General features: G+C 35.6%; 2 protein-coding genes across 4 annotated transcripts in view; one reads left to right on the top strand and one right to left on the bottom strand.

The window, feature by feature from the left end:
• The window catches only part of LOC150094721 (uncharacterized), a 31,980-nt gene extending 22,849 nt beyond the window's left edge, over window positions 1-9,131 (top strand). For all 3 annotated transcript variants that reach the window (XM_090410993.1, XM_090410994.1, XM_090410992.1), the window contains one exon: window positions 5,285-9,131. In XM_090410993.1, coding sequence (XP_090267119.1) covers window positions 5,285-5,517 — 233 coding nt within the window. In that variant the 3' untranslated portion in view covers window positions 5,518-9,131. The remainder of the gene's footprint in view (window positions 1-5,284) is intronic.
• Window positions 9,132-17,006: 7,875 nt separating this feature from the next.
• Window positions 17,007-23,370, bottom strand: part of CCT1 (chaperonin containing TCP1 subunit 1) — a 151,027-nt gene continuing 144,663 nt past the window's right edge. Inside the window, exon 12 of the mRNA XM_090410855.1 lies at window positions 17,007-17,312. Coding sequence (XP_090266981.1) covers window positions 17,114-17,312 — 199 coding nt within the window. The 3' untranslated portion in view covers window positions 17,007-17,113. The remainder of the gene's footprint in view (window positions 17,313-23,370) is intronic.

Consider the following 23,370-nt stretch of genomic DNA (forward strand, 5'->3'; position numbering starts at 1 on the left):
GGTGGTGTTGCTCTTCATATCTCTAAGGCATTTGGTTGATTGTGGTACAGTGTTCAGACCTATTAAGTGAGCTCCTATTATATGGTCTGCCTTCTGATTTCTGCAACTAGGTTATAGAAATCAGAAGATGGTGTACGTGTGTTGTGGTCGATGGCTCATCAATGAACTTTAGTTGACTGCAGTTCCAATCCAGATTTGCTGATGACCATTACACCCCACTTCCTCATTTGACAAACCATGCACTACACAAATCAGCAAAATTTCCAGTATATTAACTTCTACAATCCTAGATTCTTATCTCCAAGCTTTCTTAATGGGGAGCTCCAATAAATTTTCATTGCTGTTAAAATTTCTTATCTTCTCTTTCTATTTTTCCTATGAATAACTATTCTCTGCTAATTCATAATCTTTCCAACTATCGATTACTGTTCTCACATTTGTGGTAATACTTCTAAGAGCTTTCTAAAGATGCTTGACTTGATACAGAAGAGAGTAGTTAGATTGATTAATGACCAATCTCTCACTAATTCACTCCAATTCCTTCTCTCTTTCACTCACTCACTCACTCACTCACTCACACACACACACACACACACACACACACACACACACACACACACACACACGAGCATTCCGTTTTCTGCTATTTGCATTTTCTACAAATATTTCAATGGTTGCTGTAATCAGAATAGCATCAGTAATTCTCTTGCTTGCTTCTAAATCTGATAAACATGCTGCAGGCAGTTCACAGAAATAATTTTCTTCATTCCAGTGTCTTTTAGAAAAGTTTTTCTTATGTATTTCTTAAAGAATACAATATGCAGGTCTTCAAATCCATTGATAACAAATTTCTTCTTAACTTTCTGCTCATCCACAGTACTACCATACTATTAATAATTTGTATGTATGGGATTACTATTAAAAAATATTACATATGAGTGGAATAGAATAATAATAAAAAATGAACATTGAAATGATGTGCATGTCACAGTACAGAGAGCTCAGTTGGAACTTCCATTAGTCTAAAGGAATAAAAGCAGGATAGTTAATTTTAAAACAATAACTGTGTGGGATGTTCAACAATATTACTTCTTACAATCAGGAGAATTTATGGTAGGCATTCTTATTTATGTAATTAAGGTTTATAGCTTTCTAGTAGAAAATGGCTTTTATTATGTGGCACCTCCAAGGACTCATTGAGGGAGGATATTTATTCTATACACAATACCATTGTCTACATTACTTAATCCTTCATCTATACACAACACCACTGTCTACTACTTAATCCTCCATCTACACACAACACCACTATCTGCTACTTAATCCTCTGTCTATACACAACACTACTATCTACAGAGCCTTCATAGCTCATTCAGTATAGATGAAGCCCTTTGGTCGGAAAGACCTGGGTTCAGCCCTGCGAACACTCATGGATCTACAGTCATAAAGTGAGGGTTGTGTGAAAAGTTTGGCAAATTTCCAATAGATGGCGACACAGTTCGTTCATTCGTACCAGTGTCGGCATGTATCATCTTTTTCATCAACCTTGGCAAAATTTTAGCCAAGTGTGATGCGTAGTTCTCTTTTGGCTAACATTTAAAATGATTGTGTTCACATTTTTCATAAAAATGGAGAATAATGAGCTTCATGCAGTGATAAAACACTTTTATTTGAAGAAGTGGATGGTCCCGCACATCAAAGCCGAGTGAGATGCAGTTCATGGAGACTCTGCACCAGCATTAAAGACTATATATTTTGGATAAATGAGTTGAAACGTGGTTGTCAGTCCATTGAAGATGAAGTACTCTTTGGATTCCCGACTGAGTTCACTACGAAGGAAATGATGGACAAAATCCATGGTATCATTATGGAAGTGCATGAGATTGCTGAGATTGTAAGCATCTCAACTGAACAGGTGTATAATATCCTGCACGAAAATTTACACATGAAAAAGCTGTGTGTAATTAGTGCCACGATTGTTGATTGTCGATCAAAAATGCTTGCGAAAAGACATTTCAACGTAGTGTTTAATTGCTATTCACAGGATTTTTTGTGTCGATTCGTGACTATAGATGAAACTTGGATCCACCACTACACACCTGAGTCCAAACAGCAGTCAAAACAGCGGACAATGCCTGGTGAAAGAGTGAAAAAGTGAAGACCGTTTTGTCAACTGGGAAAGTGATGGCTACTTTTGTGGGATTCTCAAGGAATTATCATGATAGACTATTTGTAAAAGCATAAGACAATAACAGGAGTCTATTATGCATCATTTTGGACTGTTTAAAAGAAGAACTGAAGAAAAAAGGCCAAGATTGGCACACAAAAAAGTGCTCTTTCATTAAGACAGTCCCACACATTGGCCATCGCAATGGCAAAATTGCACGAATTGAGGTTCGAATTGGTTCCACATCCACCATATTCTCCAGACTTGGCTCAGTGTGACTTCTTCTTGTTCCCAAACTTAAAAAATTTGGCTTGGTGGGAAAAAATGTTTCTTCAAACAAGGATGTCAATGACTGTTTTACACAACTTGACAGATCCTACTTTTTAGATGGGATGAAGAAATTGGAAACTCCCTGAACCAAATGTATAGACCACGAAGGAGACTATGTTGAGAAATAAAGGTGGCTTTTTCCAAAAAAAATGTGTTTAACTTATTTTTTTACCAGACTTTTCAAAGAACCCTCATACATACTTAATCTCTCATTAGGAGGACTCATCCTGTCCTAAGGGATGGGAGGGGGGGGGAAACCCCATACAAAATAAATAACCACTATCTACTACTTAAACCTCCATCCACAACACTATCCATAATCTACACAGTTTATTTGTTTATATGCAGGATGAAAAACTAGAGTTTCCTAGAGAAAAGCCCTGATACTTTCATATTAAATTGGCTAATTGAGCTTCAACTGAAAAAAGCCCTATAAAGATTCCTCTCATCATGACAACAATCAAACGCAAGTTTTTCTTCGAAAGGTGCAATATCCCATTATTCTTTAAATTTCACTATGCAGGTGCTTATGAAGGATTAATTTTGTTCTATTGCATTCTATCAGAAATCAAATGATGGCAAAACTTGATTAATCAATGTCTTGGTATCTTATTCAAGCTTCCATTTGGGTAGTAGAACTGGTCTGCACAAAAAAAAAACAACTTAGAAATGACTATACTGTTTTCTGAATCATCTAAAGGTGGCTTGTAGATGGAGCAGGCAGAAGCCTGCTTAATTTTTCTGATAAATACTATGTATACAGTTAGAGATTGAAGATTTCATACATAAACCAAAGTATACTAAGCCAGAACACTTATATGAAAATAAAACTTGATGCAGGCATTATTATTATAATGTGACACCTCCATGGAGTCCAAGGACCCATCATGGGAGGACACTCTACCTCGCCCTCTCCACTACTACTTAATTCTCTTACTAACATGGATTACTAAAGCTTTATTCGAAAGATGGTTCACAAGTTATTTTTGTTCAACAGTTGAGAATTCTTGCAAACGAAATAATCTTGATTTTAAAGTTCTGCTTATTTTAGACAATGCACCTGATCATTCCACTTCTCTTGATTCATTGTGTGAGAACATTAAAGTGATATTTTTACCCAAATACAACTTCTCTCATACAACCCATGAACCAGGGGATTATCTCAACCTTTAAGGCATACTACCTGGAGAGAATTCTATGACATTAGTAGAATTCTGGAAGAAATTTAATGTTAAATCTGCTATTGAAAATATTCATCAATCTTGAAATGAAATTACTGCTAGCAATATGTGAACCATTTGGAAGCAGATTGTGCAAATGATTTTAGAGGCTTTTCAAATGAAATGGATAATGTTGTTGAGAAAATTGCCAACATCGGGCATGAACTGGGTTTTGATGAGATTGGCAATGATAACCTCCATGAGTTAATTAAATCTCATTCTGAGGAATTGAGTGATTCCAACCTGCTAAATTTAGATGCACAGCAGGAAGATCCTGAAGAATATAAGAAAATTTAACCACTGGCAGTCAGCCAAAAGAGATTTCACAGAAACAATTTGAAAACATTTTTCATACAATCGAAGTTTTTAAGCAGCAATGCTTAGAGGCTGACCCTGATGAAGAGAGAAGCAGTAAAATTTGCAGCAGAGTAGAAAAGTCAATAGGGCCGTACCGTCAGTTGTATGAAAAAAAACACAATCCCATCAAACTATATTAGCTCAATTCTTTGTTAAGAAGTAGAATAATAAATTTATATTTTTAATGTTTTATTGTCTTTCAGTTTCATGGTTTTCCTTTAACTAGGCCATGAGACATACCCTAATTCTTTTACTAAAAAAATTAAGGGTCAAAAAAAATTTGAGGAACAAATTATCCTTTTTTCCCTTATGCTATTATATTTGATCAGTGCGTTTTTGATTAACACGTTCGCTGCCAACTACGAGTATACTCGTGGTTCATATATGAGCTACACAAGCCAGCTAAGAGTATACTCGTATGACACTTATCGCCGGCAATGAGATTACCATACTGACCTTGAAGAAGTGAAAATGCTTGGCTTGTGGCACTAGCAGCAAAACCGTGTATATTCATAGATAGTATGTGCTCTGTACAAGCCAACTACGAGTATACTCGTATGACGCTTACCGCTGGCAACGAGGTTACCGTACTGACCTTGAAGAAGTAAAATTGCTCGGCGTACGGGAACAGACTATGCCGAAGTAGCGTGGCAGCGAACGTGTTAATACGCCCATTTTAAAGAACGCATTAATTAAGAGATTTCTGTATACCCCCCCACCCCCTTCATATTCTTATATACACGTATATCATATAATTCATTTTTATAGTATGTTCAAAAATTTATTGTAAAATTAGAAATTCTGAAAGCAAAAGTTTTATGCACTACCTTTTTTTTTTTTTTTTTTAACAGTGTGTGCATGTGCACAGCATAAAGGAAACATTGATCTGTACCATGGGTAGGTAAAGGATATTTTTTTTTTCTTTCTATTTTTATTTATTTCTTGCATCTTCTAGTAAGCAGAGCAGTGGTCTTGCACTGGGTGATGAAATTTGTGATCCACCTGATGACAAAGCAAAATGCATTAAACCAGATATACAAAAAAATACAAAATGCTGTAGAGATGCATGAAGAATTAAAAAAAAAAAAAATTATACTTTATTAATGCATCCTGCCATGAAGAAATCCAAAACACAAGTAAAAAAATACTGTTTTTGGGTTTAGGTTGTTTTTTAATACTTTTTTTGTAACAGCTACTTGTTTTCTTACAGGACCAGGTGGTGGGATGGAAGCAGGTATCCAGCTCCGTTCTTTTTTAGGAGAGCTTGGTATGGTTACCCTTCCTTTTATCGCCACCAATCCTATTGTCCATGAAACCTTCACTGAAGATGGTGCAACAGAATCCGTCCAGGCTATCTCCAAAGCAGAACGATTGGCAAAGGAACTGGAATGGTATACTATTGCCACTATAAAGCATAAAGAGGAGTGTGGATTTCCTGGTTAAAAATATAGGTTCACTAGTATAGCTAGCTAGCTAGTCAAATATAAGTAAATTGCACTTGACAGTTTAAAACATGCACTTTATTTTGGTGGTTTTGTTTATTTACAACTATGATGCAAAACATCAATGGTTTTGCATCTTATCAAACACCATGCATATAAGCACATGTACTGTCTGCATGGTTTGATCCCATGCATCCCCAAAAATGTAGGTATAAATATTCAAAATAACATTCAAACAAGAAAGGTAATAAAAGATGGAAACATTTTGGTTATCTCACATTCATGATAAGCCAAGCTTTATTTATTAAAAGTTGAATGGTTTGCACTATAATATATGAAGATTAAAGAACATAAATAAAAAATCTTTTTTGTGTCTTTATGGGACTGAATTACATTTTTTTCCTCCAGTCTTCTTTTGCCTGTGACTTGGCACTTTTTTTTAATATCCTTTTATTTATACTTCGTTCTATAATTTTTATTTTGCTAGTTCCAGCTTTTGTTGCCTCCAATAATTAGACTAAAGGCTTTTATTGTTTTTTTTTATTTATTTTTCTTTCCAACTCTCACCATTTTACTAGGTATTTGTTCTTTCATCATTATATTGTATGGTATATAAAACCAATACTTTATCCTCATATTTATTTTTTATAATTGCTCTATTATTTTATTGATAATATATAATATTGATAATAAATAATATAATGTTCATATTCAGTATATGAATTCTGTTTGTTAATATGATGGGTAAAAATCATCTTTTTATGAAACAGTTGCAAGATGGGTTACTTGCACTGCAGTTCTCTTTTCTCATTAATTTTGCCATTGTAGTTGGGATAAGGGTTAGATTAGCTCGGAACCTAGGCATAATACTTTTTTCAAACTTCAATAAGGAGAGGGTGGTCTACCATTTGGCAAAATGAAAATCACCTATCACCTTAAGCCTTTCGGATATCCATGCTGACAATCTGTTTGACTATTTAAGTAAACAGTTAATTGTAGCTTTCATAGTTTTTTAATTGTATGTTTTTTTCACGCTTCACTATGTTACTGTTCAAAATTATTTTTGTATCTTGAATAATATAAATAATCCACAAGTACCTGGCTATACTTGAGGAGAAATCTTATATAAAAAAGAGCATAGTTGTGGGGAAAAAAATGTTAAAGAACACTTGAAAAATCTGTATTTTTTTTTTTGGCATTGGCACATTACACTATGTATTTGAATTGCATATTGTTTTAACACTTCACTATGTTACCGTTCAAAACTGTTTTAGGCTCTTGCATAATATGAATAAACTGCAACTTGAGTACTCACAGGACAAATCTCATAAAAAGAACATTAGGTGTGAAAAAACAAATGTTAGAGTTCTTTTTATGTGATTTCTCCTGTTAGTGCCCAGTACCACAGAATGTACCTGATAGACAACAAAAGTAGCACTTTTTCTTTGTGGTATGTAATCATGTTCTTTATATTCATAAGCAAACTGTTAATTGCATAGTTTCATGGGAAGTTTTCTGTAGTGATTTTGTATGAAGAAAAAAAGAAGTACACATATATGGGTTTTCTTCAGCTAATAGAGCAGTTATGGCCTCATACTAACATATTAGAAAGCATTTTGAACTCTTGAAACTTAATCTCCAGTGAAATCTTATAAGTACTGATTTTATTTTGGCCTGCACACTAAGAAAAAAAAAATACAGCTGGGAAATGTGTTTTGTAATATCAGTAGTTAAATATTGCAGAGGGGAGCAAACTTCATTGGGACCCTGCAATGGACAAAATATTGATACTTCTCTTAAATAAAATTTCTAACTGTGAAAAGCTTTGGGAATGAAATGCCTCTTGCATGTGTATTGGGTGAGAAAGAGAAAAAATTGTATATGCATTTGACTTGCTGAGATCATCACTTTCATCTTAAGTTTTTTTTTAACTTATGCATTTTCCTTAACCATCGATGCTTAGCTGCTTGTTATGCAAAGCAAAGTTACAAAATAACACTGCAATTGCTTTATACTTGTTCATGAAATGAAATTAAATTTTCTTATATGAATGTGCAAACTTCATATTCATGTATGCATCATTAAGGTATTTAAATATATTAAATACTATTAGATAAAAGTATGCAATTTTTATGTGATTTCCACCCATGAGCCTATAGTTCATTTATATTGGTACTATGGGTGGGTTAAGGATTTATTTTCCCTCTACTTTTATGTGATTTTTTTTACATAATATAATACAGAAACCCTACTCTAGAAACCAAACAAGGAACTTTTTCAAGCCACTTAAGGCAGTAGTCTTGCATTGGGTGATGAAATTCATCTCCCAGCTAAAGACAATCAAACATCCATGTCTACTGTAAGATAAAAATCTGCAGCCTTAATGCTTTTCCTCAAGAACATTTTCTGAATTATTGCATTCTATAAGATGATTTTTTCCTAGCCACAATTGAAGATCCTGATTTTTATTTATTTTTTTTTTTGGCTTTCTGAATTGGATTTTATTAGCATGAAATATATTATTATGAATGCTAGCTTACAAACCTTATTTAGATCTCTATCCTTTTCTCCTATTTTATGAAAATGTTGCTGTTGCAATAGGATTCGATTTTTTTTTCTTTCATGTTTCTTCAGTATTGGCTGTCTGTAGGAGAATAATTATGTCGTCTAATTTCCCATTTTGAAATTTTGTATTTCAAAAATTTCCATTGAAGAAGTTTATATCATGTTTTTACATTACTACAACTATCTCCTTTTCCTGATCTATAGTGAAGAAATGATTTTGTTTAAATTTTGTTTAAATTTTATTTAGAACATTTTCATCTTTGTCTCAGAGCTATATCAGTGTAATATTTTGTTCTCTTTTCTTTTGATGCAGTTTAATGGAAGTTATTTCAATAGATGACCTTTCATTTCCTATGCCTTCTTGACAAAAAAAAAAGGCCCTTTCCAAACATTGTCATGTTTTGCAAATTTCTCTGTTATATTTTGCTTTGTCATTGTAGAATGGATGGTTCATTCTCATATGTTTAATATCTGAATTAATACCTAATATAAGTTGAGGATTGGTTTAAATATTAGGTCACTCAGAAAACCCTGGTCAGCTCTCTGCATATCCCATATAGAGGAGGAGTCTAGTAATTGGACTTCAATTCTAAGTGATTCCCCTTTCCTTTATTAACATTTCACCTGCTTAAATGTTAACTGCACTACACTATGGTAATGTCAATAAAAATAAAATATTAATGAATTCAATATTTTATCTTTTTTGTTATCCTACATACTCATCTCAAAGTTACAGAATGCTTTAAAGAATTAGGTAGTATTTTACCAAGTAAAGAGCTTTTTCCAATTTATACTTTTGCAGACTGAAACTTTTTTTATTTTCTACTCAGTGCTTACTAATATTACTCATTCCATTAAAAAAAAAAATGTGCATCTTAATTAATGAATGTTCTGAGATTTTGCCAGTCTTCTGAGTACTCACAGCAACACTCCCTCTTCCAGAAAAACGAGCTCAACATTTTAGTATATAATATAGTGTAATAGTTGATTTTTTTCCCTTTAAAAATTGAATTTATTTGTGGCTGTACATCTCAAAAAAAAAAAAAAGTACTTGATATTACAGAAAATTATCTATAATAATAAATTATAGCAAAGCAATATTTTATTTTGTTAAAAAAACCCAGTTTTGTATTTATTTGCATATGTTTGGTAGAATTTTGCAAATTTTAATACTGAAGTGATATTTTTGGAGATGAATTTTTCCTTTTTGGATTAAAAAAAAAAAATTGACTAAAATAAAAGCCAAAAGGTTTCACTTCGGCAATGCAAAATTATATAAATTAAGTGGATATTAAATCAAACATTATTTCAAAGCTGAATACAGAAATTATAAAATATTATCATTTCCAATTCTTCTCTCCAACTACAAGAAAATATATCACTTCCTCATATCAGTGCCTCCAACTTTACCCTTCATATATTCTTCCTTAACCCTCAATAGAACATTATTTCAAAGCTGAATGCAGAAACCATAAAAGTTTTGGCAAAGTTTCACCAGAGAGCTTACGGGAATATATTCGCCGCGATACTATGAGTTGTCCCAGCCAAAATGATAGGAAGCACAATCGCTAGTAAGTCCATATATTTGCCTCCTGTTGTTTGTTTGATAAGGTTTCACTAGCCTGACAGCTGTTTCAAACTTATTGGTTCGGCTCTTTATTTTAGTAAATTACTTTAGTGAATAGGTTATGCACTGACTGAGAGTTCGCTAACGGAAAATACATCTCTCCCACACTTTAGTACTGAGAGTTTTTGCTCTCTTCGGTTTCTGGCTAGACAAAAACTAATGAGTTTGAAACAGCTGTCAGGTTAGTGAAACTTTATCAAACAAACAATAGGAGGCGAATATACGGATGCTTACTAGTGATCGTGCTTCCTATCGTTTTGGCTGGGGCAACTCGTAGTATGGCGGCAAGTATATTCCAGTAAGCTCTCTGGTCAAACTTCGCCGAAACTTTTATAGTTTCTGTATTCAGCTTTGAAATAATGTTGGATTTAATATCCACTTAATTTATATATTTATGACATTACATTCAGTGTAACAAATGACTAAACTCTCAGCCAGGAAGGCCTCAGTAGTTTCAAAGCTATTCCAAAGGGTCCTTATAAGTTTACTATAGCTATAGCTGAGAGTTGACTGCATAAATTTTGAATTTATTTGATATCTTATTCTTTACATAAATTACATTAATATCATGATCTGGTATTTAGGTTAAAAAAAATCTTAGCTTTAATAGTGAAAATTTACACTTATCCAAATTTGCATAATACTAATTGTTATGAAATTGCTTATATTTTAACAGCCAGTCATTTGTTGTATAGGTTGTGATAAATGCATGCTTTTTTGCAGTGTGTTTTGAATAGTTCTGTCATCTGTAAATAGAATAAATACAGATGACAGAACTGAAAATAGTTCTGTCATCTGTATTGTTAACATATGACAGGTTAAAAAATACTGATAATGGGGGCCAAGGAGAAACCCAGCTGTTTAGAAAGAGGTTTTGGAGAAAGTTTTGAATAAAAAAAGCTGTTATTTTGAAACCTAAATGAAAAGTTAAAAAAAAGTTTATGTACAGATTTTCTTTTGCTGGATTCATTAACTTTGAGAGATTACACCAAACCAGGATAAATGATTAATTTATGCCTCATGTTATTTTTGTGCATCTTTTATAAAAAAAATCAAGGGTCAAAACAGAAATTTGAGGAACGAATTATACTTTTTTCCATAGGTTATTATACTCGATTAAAGCACCTGTTTTAAAGGACGCATTAGGCGCACTAATCGAGGGATTGCTGTATTGTCAGTTTGGAATCTCATATAGCATTGTATCCAGGCTCTGGACAGCGTTTCAAACCAAAGGAATATGTTACATTTGTTAAGAGGTCACACTCACTCTATCACAGAGCATGACAGATTTTTGATTATAACAGCAAAACATAATCTATGTACCAAGACAAGTCAGCTCCATGCAAGCACGGGTCGATGGATATCTTGACAAACTGTGGCAAGACATCTGCAAACATTGGCTTACACACCCGAAGACCTGTAGTCTGCATCTCTTTATCCACAGCTCATTGCAGAGCACATTTTCAGTGGTGTTGTGTCCATAAAAATTGGACAATGGGTTAATGTATCCTTTACAGAGGAGTTGTTTTAGTCTTTCTTCCGATTCTAGACAACACTTGATCTGGTATGAAGGGGGGTACTGTGTAACATGTTTATAAATCTTAATGTTAGAAGTGTCTCTCAAGAATAAAAAAAAAGTCTCAACTATACCCTAAAAATAGTCTCTTCCTCCAGAGCATCCTACGTTGACCAGCATCTTTTCTCTGCATTAAAAAGCTCAATATCATGTCAGACTGCATACTTCTTGGTATGAATGTTTGTTTATAAGATTATGCAAGTAATAACTGTCAAGAATGTCATTTCCACTAAACATAACAGCATTCCTTTGTGGCAGGTTTGCACTCTATCCACCTACATGCAGTTATTTAATGCACACAGAGCGGATCACTGATTTCTTGCTCATCTATACTGATTGTTCAAGATCTGAGACTGCAGTGTTTCCTGATATATTATTATTATTTGACACCTCCAGGGAGTCCAAAGACTCATTGAGGGAGAGATTGGTCCTCTTCCAACTACTAACCGTGCTCAAACTTGCTTAACTGAGCCATTAGTAGCAGAGGCTCTACCAATCGACCAACCCTCCAACTAAATCCTTTTGATTGCAGTAATTATACAACAGAGGCTGCATGGCATTCAGCTTGTAAAAGAAAACTGTTACCAAAAGTGTGTTTATACACAGAGTTCTTTACAGACTATTTCCTCTCCTGTGTATAATCCACATCTTGCTTTTTGAGGTTTTACAACTGTTGTTCAAATTGAAGACCCTTAATTTTGATATTTGCTTTGTGCTAGATTCCCAGCCACACTGGAATTAAGGGAAATGAAACTGCAGATGCTAGATCAGCTCACTTTTTCAATGTACTTTTGACAGTACCATGAAGCTAACAACCCAATAGCAGTCTGATAAACATTGAAACAGAAAGAAGAGAGGAATTTGATCTTGCTAGGTTCTACATAAGTCAGTCATCTTACTGAGGGCTGATGACCTACTTATGTGTGAAAAATGCAACGTCTTTCACCATTTATCACATTCTGCTATCAGAACTGATTAATTTTGCCCTGTTATATATATATAGGGTTTTTATAATCCCATACTGTTGGGAGGAGAGGTGGTATGACTGCTGGAGAATGTGATCTACCTGTATTTGGTTTTCAAACAGAGAATGCTAGTGTGTAATCAATGTCCAGGAATGGAAGACTGTTTTCTAAGGCAAACTGGATTCTGCGACGTGGATTGTTTAGTGTGTTAAGAAATTGTAGAATGTATCTAGGCCATATGGAGAACACATCAGCTACGTAGCATAGCCAGCTGGTAGGTTTATACGTGGGGCAGAATTTAAGGCTTTTTCTTCAAATGTCTCCATGAAGAAGTTAATCAGGGGTGGAGAACCCATTGCTGTACCCTGTTTGGAGAATTTTCATGAACTGAAATAGGCCTAAAATATTGGGAGGAAATGACTTGAATGAAGTCTAAGGTATTTTTGATCCTATATAACAGGGCAAAATTAATCAGTTCTGATGGGTTCCCTATCTACTGAATTTAACCATATTCTCAACACTTAGCAAATTGCTACAATCCCTCCCCAGTATATTATAACCCTTTGACTGCAAAACCACCCAATCCTCTCCCCCTTCAGAGCAGAGATTACACAAAATTTATTATTCCATATACGAGGTGGTATCAAAAACTATCAACATCCAGCCCTTGCAGTTTTACATGCCATGGCACTGCGCCAAGCACACTCCTAAGCGTGTCATACTTACCAGCCCGGTAATTCCACATGTACCCTGTCTTAATTGTAAATTCCACTCCTTTAGCCATCTCCCAAGTCATGACCTTATGGTGACTCTCACCAACTGGTGGCAACATGGTCATGTTCGTTACAGACACATTCTCAGTTGCAATTACTAGGTCCAGCACTCTCTGCCCCCCGAGACTAGCTCTGTTATACACTTATCACCTTCAAAATAGTGGAGCACTGTATTGCGCTCCCAGCGTTCCTGCCACTTCTGGAATATGTCCTGGAAGTCTTCTTTTCGAAGCATGTCAAGCACCTTCTGTGATTGGTGCTGGATCTCCGCAATGGTCAAAACAGTGACCTCTGAGCTGGATCTTCATCTTCGGGAGGAGGGCGAAATCTGAAGAGTAGGGTGGGTGTGGAAGTGAGATAATGTTGTTTCCGGCGAGAAACTCGCATGTGAGGAGAGCTCAGTGACAGGGTGCATTGTCATCGTGGAGTATCCAGTTTTTTGCGGATTTGGTCGCTTTTGCCAAATGTCCTCCCTCAGATGCCTTAAAACCTGGCAGTAGACCTCACTACGCAGAATTTCATGTTTGCTCTTTATTCTAATTTGCTGTCCATGATGAAATTGCAGACGTGGTAATGCACGTGATCAGAATAGCACCGGTTGCACAGCTCCCGATGTACACAGGACAATGTATTTTGGCACGCTGACGTATGAAGGCTGATGCTCCCTGTGACTGCAGCCTTGTACTGCCATCTGTTGGCATGTTACAAAACTAGTCTTGAAACCACCTTGTATATCAGGGCACATGCAAAAATCCATGTCCGTGTGGTTAGCCTAGTGGCTGTGCGCTTCGCAACCATATGCCTAGGGAAGGAGTGTCCTAGGTTAGATTCCGTCAGCGATGGATTTTCCTCAGCCATAGCCAAGTTAGCCGGTCTTGGGCGTGGACAGTAGGGTTTTTTCCCAGTTTATCCTGGGGTTTTTCATCATGCAAAGCAGGCAAACCAGCCTTGAGAACTCAACACTACAGGATATAGGATACACCAGGCCATAGGACTGACCACCTTATCCTGTGAACAGTTTGAGGTCTGATGATTAATAAACTCTCGACACCGCAGGGTAAAAAGAAGATGAGATCCAAAAATCCCAAGGAAATACAACTACTTAAGACAACATAAAAATTTGGCATCCCTTATCTATTCCCAAGACCTACCAGGTTCTTTGTAATTGCAACCCATCTTACTATTGCCAATATCAGGATTTCTGAACACAAGGACTAAATCCGGTTCCACCAACACAGCCATTCAGTACTTGTTGCCCACACTTTGGACACCCATCACTAGATATGTTGGAAGAAGGGCCCTATTACACTGCAGAAAATACAAATATGAAAGGCCATTCCTCAAATCTGCCTCAGTCCTAAAAAAAAATCCAAACGTCAACAAATTTGACTACACAACACTACCCCAATTTGCACAGTGTTAGTGCCAGCATGCTCTTTTTTTTTTTTTGTGAACCCTGATGATGACAATGTAATATTGCCAAAATATGGGACAATATTAATGTTTTTGTAATATTTTAGCATGTTTGTTATTTCCTTAAAAACAATAGTTATAAGTAACCAACATAAGCCTATCTACTAGAATTATATTTATTTCTCCTGATGTTTAACTGTGAAGGCCTGTTATGAATGTTACCAATACTCATGGCCCAACTTAATAAGATGGACCTTTTGCTGGAATAACTACAGCAGTCCTATGGGGCATACAATAATGATCTATGGGAATTTTGGACCATTCTTCCTGTAGGCATGTAAAGAGGTCCTGGACTGCCATGGGGCAGACATCCATTGACCTCGCCTGATGCTCCAGTTCATCTCAACTCTATGGAGGCCAGTCTATTGTTGCAACATTCATATCCACAAAACATGCAGTTACAGCAGCAGCCGTATGGCGTGGTGCATTGTCTTGCTGCAAGAAACAGTTCTGTAGAAATTCCACAACATGGGAAGCATTGCATTGGCCAAGATGTCCAGATACCCCTCAGAGTTCAATGTTTGTGGCATCACAAACATGTTTAAGGCCAAATCAGGAAGAAGAGGACTGTACCATCACACTGCCATCTCTGAATTCATAGTTGGGGTTACACACTCTAGTAAGAGACATTCATCAAGAATCTGCCAGTAGAGGGTGTTGCATGATTTGTCTCTCCATAACACAGCTTTCCAAGTCCCACTGTACATACTCTTTGGACCACTGAAGATGATGCTGTATATTGGTTCAGGTAATGTGGGGGTTGCACATTGCAGTCCTACCATGGTAAACCATGTGAGTCTTGGTTCTGAATATTTTTGTGCAGAGTTCCAGGCATAACCTGGAACTCTGCATTCAACATGTCAATAAATGAATGTCAGTTTTTACATATTATCTTTCAAAGCATCCTATAGTTACATTTGGTGAGTTTGGTAGGTCATTGGCACTTGACCTCCGGTTCTTCCATCCCAGTGTGGTATCAATGAATGGTACCACACTGGGATGGAAGACTGGAATGGCCCAATTTATCAAAAGCTTGCCCAACAGATTAGCCTGCAACATGACATCCTATCATAATGTCTCAAATTTTGTCAGTTCCTTTCTTGCAGCCATTTCACTCAGTTTCACTTGGGAACATCATATTCCTCCAATTTATACCGGCTACAAATACGCGACTCGTTACATGGCACAATGGGGGATGTCTACTGACTTCTAAGCAGTGTAGAACAAGATTTTATTTCAGGATTTAGTTTCCTTTACAAAGTTCCTTTCCTAACAAATTCGAATTTATATAGTTTTATCACTGTTAGATAAGATAGGTTACAAATGTGAATACAGTAATCCCTCGATTAATGCACCTCTAAAATTCGAATGAATTATACATTTTCCCATAGGTTACTATATTCGATTAGTGCACAATAAATAACGGAAAAAACTCGCGTAGAAAGATTATTTATTAGTATAATTTTCGCCTGTGTGTCACAGGCATCTTCAATACATTAAGCTCAAAATTAAAATCTAACTGACAATTCCAAAAAGCACCACCTAAGTAGCTGGTGTAAGATAACTAAAAAGGGTAAATAACTTTCCTAAAAAAAAAAAAAAAAAAAAATTAATACAATAAAAAGTTAGGAAAGATTAGCTGATTTGTAAAGTACTATCTCCCATAAATGGGATAGACGTAAGCCATCTGGAATGAAGTAGAGTTATATGTCTACTCATGGTTTACCTCTTTTAAAACTTATTCGATTAGTGCGTTTTTGATTAATGCGCCTGTTTTAAAGAACGCATTAGTTAGGCGCACTAACCGAGGGATTGCTGTAGTTTTTTTTTGGGTGCTAAAATATTAATACTTTAACTGTTATGGTCAAATGGAAGCATTTGGAATAGTATTAATACTCTAAAACTATGGAGGTTTTATAGTGAGTACAGGAAAACCTTGCTAAATGCAATTAATTAATCCATCAATTAATGTGTGCTAAGTGAAAGTAATAAACAATAGGGATAATTATAATTCATCAATTTTCATGTTATAATAGTATATGGCACTATTATAACATGAAAATAATAGTGCCATAATTTGCTGCACAGTTTTTTTTTTAATTTGAAATGGTGAACACATTAAAAATTAAACATGCAGTTAACAAATACTAATCACATGCACGCAAGTCACCTGACAACTTAGTAACTGTTGAATGTTAGGACAAGCAGAGTTAATGTATTTTGTTACAAAACCCTTGCTCTTCAATTATGTGGGAAAAGCAAGCCTTTTAACCATCTATGTGTTTTAAAAAAAAGTTCACCTGCATCATACAAAATAAAAAGGTAAAATAGGTGAACATTTTTATTGATCATGCTTTTACCTATGTTTAACATAAAATGCTGAATTACAATCATATTTTTATTGTATAGTAACTAAACGTCCTGCCATCTGCTGGCCTGGTTTTATTGTTGCATAGTTAACATTTAAATAGAAACAAAACATCCAAAATGGAATCAATGATCACACTGAACTGTATTATATGAATTTTAATATTTTACAGCTGAAGTTCAACATTACATTAATTTAACTTAAATGCATTGGCTGTTTGGCAAATTATCTTCCTAAAATTTGCAAAGTATTACATGTCATCATCTCCACACCTATACCTGTGATCATCCTTTTTATCTGCCTGCAACTTAATAAGATCATCAATACGTAAAATTGTAATTGCTGCTTCAGTTGCAAATTTTAATGATTTTATTTTTGAGACTGCTGGCTCAAGAACTCCTGCTTTTTTGTTATCTCTGACAGTACCCTCATATAAATCTAAACCAACCCTGTAAAAGCAAAGAAAAAAATTGTTAAAAAAATGTCAGGCTATATATTTATATATATATACACACGCATTAGTAGAAAGGAAAGCGAGGAGTCTAGACACTCCTCTATTAAGAGTATATACCTCAATGAAACAACTGGCACATCAAAATGAGATATTTATAATTTTAATAGACTTCACAATACTAAATTTTTGTAATTAGTTGGTACCATGGTGAAATTACAGTACAGAAAGTTAGCCAATTACTATGAAGGAACTTGATCTAAAGCAGAAAATTTTAGATTTAAAAATGTGGGCACTAATAAGATTTACTCAGATTTAATATACTAGAATATATAAATAAACCTCTAAAACTCTTAACAGTACTTTTTCTTTTATTAGTTTTAACACAGCTTAGCTACAAGAATCATTTGACATATTTGGTGTACAGGCTAGAAGTTTTAAGGGAGGGTTTGGTAAATTAAGCAGTTTTAAATGTCCTTAAGAGATTACTACACAATATTTCCAAGAAATCACCATGGGAGGGTACACCACATAAATTTATTTTCTGAGAAAATGCAAAGTGAGCCATTTTTTTATTCAGTGTCACTCCAGTTTGACCTATACTGTCACAAAAGCATGGAATATTCTTGCATAATGCAAGGTGTGGACCAATTTCAAAGCAGTTCTAAATGCAACTGCCATTGTGAGAAAAAAAATCTCATCTTTAAAGATTCCTGAAGTGGTTTAAGGTTGTGATGATTCACAATTTATGTTGATGATCTTCAGGGAATACAATTGGTAAGCTATATGAAGGTAACAGACTAGGTTTTAACTGACAGTTCTAATTCATAAAAAATTAGTATTGTGCGAGACAACGCACGTGTCTCGGGAACATGATTTATTTGTTATGAGACATAATGTAATTGGCGTGAAAGTTCATTTCTTTGATGTTTAGTGATCTGATTAAAGCTTTCCAAATTTCCGGTAGGATTAGACCTCGATTCTTATTTAGGTTTCCTGTTGAATGGGCAACCGTAGCAGCCTCCTTGAAGGCTGAATGGTAGTTCTCTTCTATATAGGGCATATGACTCTTATCCCACTCAATGAAAGTCTTTCAAAGTAATTAAAAGACTTTTAATTACTTTGAAAGACTTTCATTGAGTGGAAAGTCTTTCAAAGTAATTACTCCATACTTCAAGGATATCTTTTTCTCCCGTTTTCATGTCACCTGTATCATCTCTAACTCCTTTTACAGCACTCTTTCCCACCATTCCTAAGCTTCTTCAACAACCTCCAAAATATCTTACCACCTTCTTGATATTTATTTTCTATGTTCTTGCCAAAGTCCTCCCATGACTTTTATTTAGCTAGTTTTACACAGTGTTTAGCATTCTTGCATTTGTCTCTGTATTCTCTAAGAGCACAAGCTGACTTATTTGCCAGCAACTTTTGATATGCTTTTTTCTTTTCCTGCGTCCACCATGGAGTTCTAATTTTTCTATCCTTGCAGACAACTTCACCACATGTCTCTCTAGTTGAATCAATCAGGGCTTTCTTCAAGGCTTGATTCCTGTTCTGAAACTCTCATTTTTTCTTCAATAATCTTTATGTATTTTAGTCTACAGTTCACATCTGAGAGCTGCTCAACTTTATTCGCTTTAAAACTTTCTTACATGTTATTCTTTTCAATATGAAATTCAATTTTATCCTGCTCAAGACTAAATAGTGATCACTTCCAATTTCAAATCCTCTGTACACTCTGGTGTCCTGCACCAGGGAGAAAACATCACTATCAACGATAACATAGTCAATGAGACTTTTCTTATTCCTTGCCTCTTCTCTCCATTTGAATTTGTGCACATTTTTATGTTGGAACATGGTGTTAGTAATGTCCATGTCCTGAGCAGAAATCCAACAGATATTTGCCATTATTATTAGCTTTGCTCTTTTCTCCAAATTTTCCCAAAATATTTTTGTATGTCTGACAATCATTTCCTACGCTGCTATTTGGATTCCCAAGAAGGACCAACGTTTCCTTTTTTATTGTGTCAGTTGCTTTTTTTAAAGCCTCAAAAAATTCCTCCACTTCTACCTTCTGTGGGACCACAGGCACAAATAAGTCTCATTGTCCAGCTTCCCATTCTCATATTTGCCCACATTACTCTACTTGAGACTGACTGCCATTCAAGATTAGCCCCGTATTTTGTGTTGAATACTATGGCTACTCCTTTTCCTTGATTGTCATTGCCTGAATATAACATTTTGTATTTATTGCTCAGAAAGATCTCACCAGTTTTGGTCTTTTTTGTTTCAGTCACCCCTATTATGTCGATCTGGTACTTATCTAATTCCTCAGCTAGCTCCATTTCTTTGCCATTCAGGCTTCTTATGTTGATAGTACCAATCTTTAACTCTGGTGATGTTGAGTTGGGGTGTGTTATTCAGATTTGTTCCAGTTGCTGACTTTTCGCTGTTCGCCCTGGTTCCCTGGCGAAAACAACGGGGGCCTTGTTCAACCAGGCGACGCCCCAGCCGGCATGAAATTTTGTCATGTGTATCATCATTTTTTATTTTGGTTTAACCAATAAGAATACAATTAGGTCAGCCCATCCTCGTTCGTTCAGTATCCAAGTAGATATCCAACAGGGTGCACCACGAGAAGGCCTGGTCGGTTCTCCGCATTCCTTTATAGGCTATGTGGAGGTCTCCTCTCAGTTATACAGCTTTGACCCTTAAGCACTCCAGGTGTGTGTGTATATATATAAATACAGTAATTTATATATATATATAAATTTTATATAAATATATTATAAATACAGTAAAACCCCTTTTTTACACTTTTTAGGGGACTGATGAAAAAAAAGTGTAAATAGGCAGGAAATGTAAAAAAATCACTAAAAAAGGCTAAAAGATGACTTACTGCTAGTATGTGAGTCTACATCCTAGATTACAAAATTTAATAACTGAATTTACAATTACTTACATTTATCAATTTAAAAAAATCTTTAATTGTTGATTGTTTTTTCTCTTTCTACACTCTTATAAGTTCCACCTGCCTCTCCACAGTGTATAAGGCATTAAATGCCCTATCGTCTCCTGATGCACTTGCAATATACCGCCTCAAAACAGAGATAGCTTCCATTGCTTCTTTATTAGTAGGGATGGTAGGTTCTTGATTACAGTCTTCTTCAACCACTTCTTCCCCTTCTTCACCAAGGTGGTTGGAAAGGATGTCCTCTACACTTGGTACCATTGATATGATCATACCAGCATCAACATAGTCTTGAAATGAGGAAGACTCATCCATCACAGTTGTTGGGTACTGACATATCTTCCTCCTCCTGTAGTTGTTCCTCTTCTGCAAAACATAACTCCTGCCTTCCGGAAACAGTTGGATATGGTTTCAGGAGTAATATGCAACCATGCTTTGGCCACATAATGCATGGCATCAAGGATTGATATGGTCATTTGTTTTGGGTCCATACTATTATCATGCATAAACACAGCTTTTTCAACAAGCATTTTTCTATATTTCCATTTAAATGCATTGATGATGCCCAGATAACGGCTGAAGCTCACTTATACAATTAGGGGGAAAGAACACTAATCTAATGTTTCTGACCTGCAGGACATTTGTCTAGCAGTAGTAGTATTTTGCAGTGATTTGTCCCTATTTTAGCATCCAGAACATGCATAGTGGATGTGAAGATGCTGCTGGTCATCCATGCTGTGCTGCTGGCAGTAGTAGGCAGATTTTTCACGTTCTTAAAACAACTTGGCTTTTTAAATTTACCAATTACCAGTGGAGGTAATTTTTCTGATCCATCAGCATTGACCATGAGCAAAACAATTACCCTCTGCTTGCTGAGTTTTCCACCGTGACACTTCTCTCCTTTAAAACACATATTTGCGTTTTACTTTGCAGAATGTTATAAAAGAGCTCAGTTTCATCAACATTGAAAATATTTTTTGGTTCGTAGTCCTGAATAATAGTCTTTAGTTCATGTTTCCACTGGTTTACAGTTTCCCCTGCACCACTATTACTTTCTCCGCACACTTGATTATACACAATATTGTGATGATCAATCCATCCATTTGATGCAGTAAAACCATCAATCCCCAACCTCGCAGCAAAATCAAGGGCTTTCGCTTGGAGTATAGTACCATCGACTGGAATACCCGACGCTCTCGTAGAAACAAACCACTCCGCCGCAAGTTTATCCAATTCATCGTATGCCGATGTCCGGATATATTTTCATTTTTTTGACATAGCTCCAGATTGCTTTGCATTGAGTTCAATGCTTGACCTGTTTTTTACTATCATGTTCAAAGTGGACACGGAGAGACCAAGATCTTTTGCTAATTGAACACGTGTTCCGGCATGCCAATCTACATGTCGCAGAATTGCCATCTTTTCTTCTACCGAAATACATTTTCTGTCTTTTTTCTCCATGTTATTAACATGGATAATCTACCACCGCAACTTGCAAGCAACTATCACACGCTAAATTGCTTACCAGAAATTCTGCAATATCAATTCATACCGTGATTGAAAAATCATGGTATCGCTCATCACTACTGCAAGCGTGCAACCACAGTGATGGTGGAAACAAAACTACAGCCGAAAGCAACGCCACATGAGAACAGAAATGCGCAGATTTCCGCAGAAATCTATTCGAAAATTGGTGTTGCCATCCGGGGAGGAGGAAAAAAAAAAAAAAAACGCAAATCACGTCCCCATCAAGTTGTTAATGGCGGGAAAACAATATATCGTGAGAATAGGCCTCAATGCTTCTTTTACAACCAATTCTCTCATATTTTAACATCTCAGCTATTATGTTGTCATTTCCAGGACTTGTTGTTGAGATGTTTTATAGTCTTACTCACCTCCTCTTCCAATGTCATTTTCAAAAATCTCTGCTGGTGGAGAGATTGCTTTTAGTTCTTTGATTACTTCTGTTACAATATTATTTAGTTGATTTTTATATAGTTCGTTGCAATATCTTGTCCATCTGCATATGATTTTGGTCTTGTCCATCAATACTTTATCATCTTCATCTTTGACTGCTACTGATCTTGTTTGCCACTTCCTATTGACATTTCTTACAAGTTTATAGACTTCTCTAGTTTTTGTGTTCTCCATAGTGCTGTTCAATGTCTTTGTATTGGCCCTCCAGCAATTTGGCTTCATCAGATTTTTATGATATAACTCATCTGCTGCCTCTGAATTATCTCTTTTAAGTTTCAGTTCTCTTTTCTCTTGTACCAATTTCAGGGTTTTCCTGAGTTATCCATTTTTTGTTGATCGTTAATGCCTCCTTCTGGAATTAGTTCCTCATATGCTTTGTTTAGTACTGTAGTCAGTCGTTCTGCTCTTGTATTTATATTTTGTTTATCACTTGTGGTCTTCTTTCCAATATGTCCTGATATGCTGTTCTTAGCCTGTCTTCATTTAGTATTGAGATGTCTCTAGCTTTTTTGAACTTTCCTTTGTACTTCTGTTTTAGTTTTATATTTGCAATAAGCTGTGATATGAATCAAAATCAGCTCCTTGGAATGATCCGCACTGTTGAACTGATGTTCTCCATTTCTGGTCTATTAATATCAGGCTGATCATATTCCTGTGCCTGCCATCGAAGGAGCACCCTGTCCATTTACGACAATCTTTTTGTTGGAATTGCACATCAGGTTATCAGTGGCAAATTCCAGAAGCATCTCTTCATGTTCGTTTCTTTTCTCATTCTATGTTATTTCTGTTTTATATCTTCATGGTAAGATCAATAATAATGACATGGTGTTTCTGCAGTTCTCTGCTAACTCCACCTCTTTTCCACTGATGCTTCTAAAGCTGATGTACTTATCTCCAACAGTCTTGACTTTTGAGGTTTTCCTGTTGCTGATTTTTCACTGTTCCATAACCAAAACACCATGAGTCTTGATTAAGTGATGATACTTCAGCCAGTATGACATGTATTTGTGTTATACAATCATGTTTGCTCATAGTTTAAATTTAAACTACAAGCTAACCCCCCCCCCCCCCAAATACCTCCATGTGTGCAATATTCAGGTTGATACCC

The sequence above is a fragment of the Typopeltis vanoorti genome, chromosome 21 (genome assembly GCF_054136105.1).
Source record: "Typopeltis vanoorti isolate ZY-2024b chromosome 21, IOZ_Tvanoo_1.0, whole genome shotgun sequence".
NCBI classification, from domain to species: domain Eukaryota; kingdom Metazoa; phylum Arthropoda; class Arachnida; order Uropygi; family Thelyphonidae; genus Typopeltis; species Typopeltis vanoorti.